At 35.4% G+C, this 7,070-nt stretch overlaps 1 gene segment (V, D, J or C); it reads left to right on the top strand.

Annotated features, from left to right (window-relative positions):
• Positions 1-6,106: 6,106 nt before the first annotated feature.
• Positions 6,107-6,789, top strand: LOC105309064. The segment is given in 2 exon segments: positions 6,107-6,184; positions 6,356-6,789. Coding segments are annotated over 2 exon segments (486 nt in total).
• Positions 6,790-7,070: the final 281 nt, after the last annotated feature.

Raw genomic sequence — 7,070 nt, 5'->3', positions numbered from 1 at the left:
TCCTATTTAATTTAAAAGAAAATTGCATAAAACAATAAATTTCAGTTTTTATTGTCAGGATTAGTCTTTTAGTTATAATATACATAATAATGTGAGCTAAAGAAGAGGTAGGAATGCAGTTATTCTAGAGAAAAGAAATGATACAAGACAGTAACTCAAACCCATCAGAGGAGCACAGGAAATAGTAAATATTTACAATTATATAAAACACTAGAAGTATGTTTTCCGCCTTTCTCCTCTTATTTGAAAAAAAGACATAAGATTTCATAAAGCAAAAATGATAACACACTATTGTTGGGTCATAACATATATAGACATAACCTACATGACAGTAATAGCCCAAAAGAACAGAGGAAAAAGCAGCTCTGTGTTAGAAGATAGTTTCTGTATTTTATTGATATTAGCATGACTATGAAAGATGTGGTGCTAATTTAAGATGTATGTTGTAGGGACTTCCAGTTTTAGGAGCTTGGAAGTGATCACACTGGCCTAGCAACAAGTAAAAAGCCGAACAGACTAAAAAATCACCAACTCTTCTTGGATTCATGAGAAAGAGATGGGAGGGCCCAGGGCAAACCAATGTGCTCAAGATTGCAAAGACTGGCTAACACAGTCACTGTTTTCTGGAGCAGAGATTCACAAGCAGAAACCACCACACAGACCAGGGCCCAGTAGGAAAAAACGAACTGTAATTGATGGATTGCTGGAGGCTCGATGTGGACAGGTCAGAGACTCAAAAATTCCAGGAGGACCCAGTAAAACAAAATCTTTTAATTTTGTGAAATACCTCCAGGAGTTCAATCAGTTTCCCAAAGAAAAATTCAGAGGCTTGTGGCAAGGAGAGAGGAAAAGGAACCATTTTAAAATAGATAAGAGCACTCTGTTCTTTTTATCAAGGCCTGCCCTTAGGGGAAACGAGTGAACCAGAGCTGAACCTGCTGCGATATAACCAGGGAATAACTGACCTAGAAAAGGGAAATGCTCAACTCCAGCCTAGTCTGGCCATTCTCTGATTCCTCAGAAGGGAACAAATGGTTAAACACAGTCGTAAAGTTCGAAGTCTAGAAGCATAGGCTTACTAAAACAGTGATGGGATCATAGGAGTACAGAACGCTCCTCTCCCCCTACATTGCACCAACTTATTAATAAAGGTCTATTAACAATAGCTTCTTTTACCCAGTACATCATATCTGGCTATCTAGAAAATATGTCATACCAAAAGGCAAAAAACATATTTGAAGACAACAAGCAGGGTCAGAAACAAACACAGCAGGAATATTGGAATTATCAGCCCAGCAATTTAAAACAACTATGATTAATATTTTAAGGGCTTTAATGGATAAAGTAGATGACGGCCAAGATAGATAGGCAAGATAAGCACCAAGATGGAAATCTTAAGAGAGAACTGATAAGGAATGCTAGAGGAAAAAACACTGTAATAGAAATGAAAAATTACTTTGCTGTTCTTATTAGTAGATTGGACACTACATTAGTAGATTGGAAAAGTCTTGAGCTAGACAATATAACAATAGAATTCTTTAGAATTGAAAAGCAAAGAGTAAAAGATTTTAAAAAAGAAACAATATCCAATAAGTGTGTGACATCTACAAAGTGTAACACACACACATGTTGGGAATGCAGAAGAATGAAAGAAAGGGACAGAGAAAAGATCTACGCAATTCGTGAGGCAAGAGGGAGAAAAAAGGAGAAAGGAAAATGGAATCATATCTGAAAAGAAAAAGATATTATGCAGCAAACTATGATTCTTTATTCTAATATACTGAAATGGGGATGAAAAGGAGGAGAAAAAAATTAAGGGCCACTATTAGCATACAGGATGAGCAGAGCTTTCTGCATACCACACCAGAGACTCAACCACCTACCTCCTTATTGTGGAGACTCAGTGCATCCCAGGCACCTGAAGCCTGAACCCAAACAGGTAGCTGCAGTCCCAAAGCCCAGCAACAAAGTAGGAGGTTTGTATGTTTTTACTTGCTTCTAACATGGTGGTGAGAAGTGTATGCTTGGTAAATCAAAGTGATTTCACTTTCAAAAAAATTGAAATGCTAAGAAATATTCAATCTAGTAACTATCGCTGACCTAAACAGAACCATTCCTAACATCCTAACCTCTACGTCAGAAAAATCAGTGAGTCAGTGATTCCAGCTAGAGAATCCCTCAACCCAGTTATAAGGCTCTGCGTTAGAGCATCTACAAAACCTTCCGTCTAATATTATACTTAATGATGGAAAAGTGGATACTTTCCCCCTGGAAATGGGATCAAAACAAGGGTGTTTTTCATTATTTTGATTCAGCTTAATGCTGGATATGGTAGACAGTTAAAACATCAAGAAAAGGATATAAAGGCATATAGAAATAAAACTGTCCTTATTTACAAATGACATAATGGTCTACATAGAAAATCGCAAAGAATCTACAATAATGTTTCTAGAACTAATAAGTGAGTTCAGTAAGGTAATAGGATACAAGACAAACTTACGAACATCTAATATATTTCTATATACTAACAATGAACATGCGGGCATCAAAATTAAAAATGCAATAGCACAAAATTGCACAAAAATACAATTTCGCAAACATATGAAATAGAAAACAAACATTTAGGATTTGTGTGCCGAACTCTACAAAATGTTGAATAAAGAAATCAAAAATACATATCACGTTCATGGATTTGAAAATCCAACATATTAAAGATATCAAGTGTCTCCTAATTGATATAAAAGTTTAAGGCAATTCCTACCAAATTCTAACAAGATTTTTGTACGTATTAGCAGAATCAACCTAAAATATATATGGAAAGAAAAAATAACTAGAATAAAACAATTTGAGATGAATTTGTGTACCCAATTTCAAGATATTATATAGCTACAGTAATCAAGACTGTGCAGTAGTGGTAGAGGGACATATAGATAATGGAACAGAATAGAGAATCCCGGAATACATTCGCACAAACGTGTTCGATTAATTTTTGACAAAGATACAAAAGCAACTCAGTAGGGGTAAATAGCCTTTTTCATAAATTGTGTTAGAGGAGTTGAACACCTATAGGCAAAACAAACAAAGAAACAAAAACACCTTGATACGAGTTTCACACTTTATACAAGAATTAATACAAAATGGATTGTGGCCTTAAATGTTAGATGCAAAACTATAAAAACTGTAGAGAAAATAGAAAATTGTTGGGACCTAGAGTTTTTTCAGACTTGATAGCAGAAGCATAATCCATAAAAAGAGATATTGATAAATTAGACTTTTTCAAAATTAAAAAACATTTGCTCTATAAAATATTCAGTTAAGAAGATAAAAAGACAAGCTATGGTGCAGAGAAAATGTTTCCCAACAAAATATTCAACATATCCAATAGTATCTAGACTGTATAATGAACTCTTAGTTTAACAAAATGAAAAAAATTCCAATTAACAAATGAGCAAAATAAATAAAGAGACATTCCATTGAATATACAGATGACATATAAAAAGATGCCATTAGCTATTAGTAAAATAACAAAGGCACAATAAAATTAGTACACATTTATCTAAATGTCTAAAATTTAAAAAAAAAAATGAGAACTCAAAATGCTGACAAGGACGCAGATAAACTCAATCACTTATACATTGCGGCTGGGAATGTAAAATGGTACAGCCACTCCGGAAAGCAGTTTGACAGATTTTTGAAACTAAATATGCAACTACCATATGACCCAGCGAGAGTATTGTTGCACATTTATCCTAAAAAACTTGAAAACTCCACTTACATAAGCACCTGTACATAAATGCGTATAGCAGTTTTACTCATAGTAGCCCCAAATGAAAACAATTTATATGTCCTTCAATAGGTGCATAGTTAAATAAACTGTTTGACATCCATCTCATGGACTGCTTCTTAGCAATAAAACAGAACAATACCTTGATGCAAACAATAATGGGAATGAATCTCTAAATAATTATGCTGGGTGAAAAAAAAGCCAATTCTCAAATGTCCATACTGTATGATTCCATTTATATAACATTCTTGAAATGACAGAGTTATAGAAATGGAGAATAGATTAGTGATCACCAAGGTTAAGGAAAATGTGGAGGCAGGAGGGAAATGGACTTGATATAACAGGGCAACATGAGGGATCTCTGAGGGAGGAAAATGTTCTGATTTTGGCTATCAATTTTAATATCCAGGTTATAATATTATATTGCATTTCTGTAAGATGTTATTATTGGGGGAACTGAATAATGTGTACATGAGCTCTGTCTATATTATTTCTTACCCCTGCATGTAAGTCTAAATCAAAATAAAAAGTACATTTAAAAAGAGGTTCTGCGTTAAAATAAATACTTTTATTCTGAATGTTGTTTGTAAGAATCTTCCTTCTTACCCTATATTACGTTCATGTAAGAATGGAAATCATAAGAAAGTCAACTCCTAAGGTGTCAAAGAAAGATCGTTGCTATTCTCTCTAATCCTTCACTTGATTTTTTTTAATTCCAACTTCGTACAAGGCATTTGATTATTCGGTTTGATGGTATTCAATGGTGTGTATTTATATCATTTTCCTCTTTGTTATGCTTAGAAAGGCTATTGGAAAGAAACTAGTTTCCACTCACGAGGAAGCAGCATCATTGTGAGCAAGTCATTCTCTTTGTATCTCATCTCAGATTCCTGACCTGTGTGAGGACAATATTATTGTCCCCACCATTACTCAAAAGTTTTACACGTTCAATCGTTGAACGAATGTTTACTAAATACCTGTGAGATACTAGATAGGGAGATTTGAATGGAGTTTCTTCTCTTGTTAAATAAACAGTTTAGTGAGGAACACATTTATTTTTATCATCCAGTTTCTATAAAGTAAGAGACAGACTAAACTGGGAGAGCAAAGATGTTATAAAATCAAATAGATGTCAGTTAGAGATAGCTTCCTGAGTATATGATGCCTCAGCCTAAAACCTAGTAGTTTAAAAGGACAAGAGGTGGAGATAGAGCACTTAAATTGAGGAAAAGTATGAATTATACATGTATTTACATAGTATAAAACACTGATAATTTACCAGATTGTCTTGAATTGGACAGTTAGTGTAGACTTGATAACATTGTGATTCCCCAGAATATGTTTATTATTCAAATAAAAATTGGAAATATTTTTTCCCATAGATTATATGCATCAAAAATGATTTTATTCTATGTTCTGTATCTTTGCTCAAGTAATTCCAAAAAGTTATTTTGGGATTCATCCTTAACTGCAATCATTAGTGGCCTAATGATTTAGCACTGAAAGCACGATAGATTCTTCTTCCCTCTTCCATTACATTAGACTGTGGACATAAGCTAGATATGAACCAGAAGTGGCAAGAGGGCAAGATAATATGTTGCATTTTGGCATCTTCTGGTACGTTTTAAGAGTATGTCCTCAGGATGTCTATGGACTTTACAGGATTATGTAATTCTTTTCTCATTTGAGAATACAGAACATGTTAAATTACTTCATCCAAGTCTGAGATAATACAGTTCAAAGAGTGATCTAATACAGAAAATATATTTTGTTGTGCTGATTTGTGTTTTGAAGAGAGGTGTCCAGGATTTATATCAGATTTAATTATCTTGTGGCATTTATTTCACCAGAGCAATTATGGACACCTCTGAAGACCGTGTTAGAATGCAATTACATTAAAGGCAAAGCTATCAAACTCCCTATGTTCTAAATTTGTGACACTGAATCAAATGTAACATCATGCCCTTATGTGTCCCCACAAAACACCCATTCTCAGTTATCATTTTCTACTTGAAATAAAGAAACCTATGCATAGATATATATTAAGCATAAGTGAGCCCTGAAAAAATTTCTTTCTCTTAAAATCTCTTATTTCAACTTTTTGATGGCAAGGATATTACTAACTCATTGTTACCAAAATACAGAAATGCATGTTCAGAAGTTTTCTCCATGGTGACTGAAGGGGGCGATGCCTCCTTTCATAGTGAACTTTAGCTAAAAGCACGGCTGTTTGTTCATATGTGAAGTAGAAGACTCTGTGGAAAGAAATGAATGAAGTGTAGAAAGCTGAGGTCAGATTCATCGTTCCCTGGGCAGGAGAGGAGACAACCAGAGTCTTCACAGGAGAAATGGGCAAACTCTTTGGAGCATCACTGTTGATTCTGTGGCTTCAGCCTGACTGTGAGTTTGGGGTGGGAGGTTGGAACGTAGTAGGAAAACTCCAAGGAATGCTACAAGTCTGGGAGATGAGATGGCTGGGGAATTCTGTGTTGTTTTGCTTTCTGGTTCATGATGTTTTCCGTGGAAACTTTAAGGATAAAATTTAAAATCTGTCATTGTCTTTCCAAATAGGGGTAAATAGTCAACAGAAGAATGGTGACCAGCAGCAGGTTAAGCAACATTCTCCAACTCTGAGTGTGCAAGAAGGAGGAATTTCTATTCTGAACTGCGACTACAATAACAATGTGTTTGATTACTTCTCATGGTACAAAAAATATCCTGCTAAAAGTCCTGCACTCCTGATATCCATAAATTCAGGTGTGGATAAGAAAAATAAAGATGAAAGAGTCACAGTCTATCTCAATGTAAGTGCCAAACACCTGTCTCTGCACATTGTCAACTCTCAGCCTGGAGACTCAGCCTTGTATCTCTGCGCAGCGAGAGCACAGTGCTCTCCAGGCACCTGCAGCCTTTACTCAAACCTGCAGCTGGGGCCAGCCAACTCCTACTCTGGGTCTCAGACTGGGAGGCACACTGATTTGCTTCTATTTACACATGGCAGGTAGAGAAGATGTGCTTTAAAGGACGTGAGCAATCTGAGCTTTAAGGAAGACTGGTACATGGGTAAGTCCTATAAATGAGTTAAGAATTTTCTCTGTGCCTAAGGTGTCCAAGAGTCTAAACAATCTCTTGTTTATATTCAGAGAGAGATACCTGCTCTAGCAAAGGTGCCAATCACCAATTATGTTTTATTCCCACTAGTACTTAGAGCACAGATACCCTGTTTCTCATGTTATCTAGGCATTTGGGAGGGAGAAACCAGGGTCCTAATGCAAGTTTTCCCAAT

Source organism: Pteropus vampyrus, unplaced genomic scaffold, assembly GCF_000151845.1.
Source record: "Pteropus vampyrus isolate Shadow unplaced genomic scaffold, Pvam_2.0 Scaffold664, whole genome shotgun sequence".
Taxonomy (NCBI): domain Eukaryota; kingdom Metazoa; phylum Chordata; class Mammalia; order Chiroptera; family Pteropodidae; genus Pteropus; species Pteropus vampyrus.
This window is presented reverse-complemented; position numbering and strand designations above follow the sequence as displayed.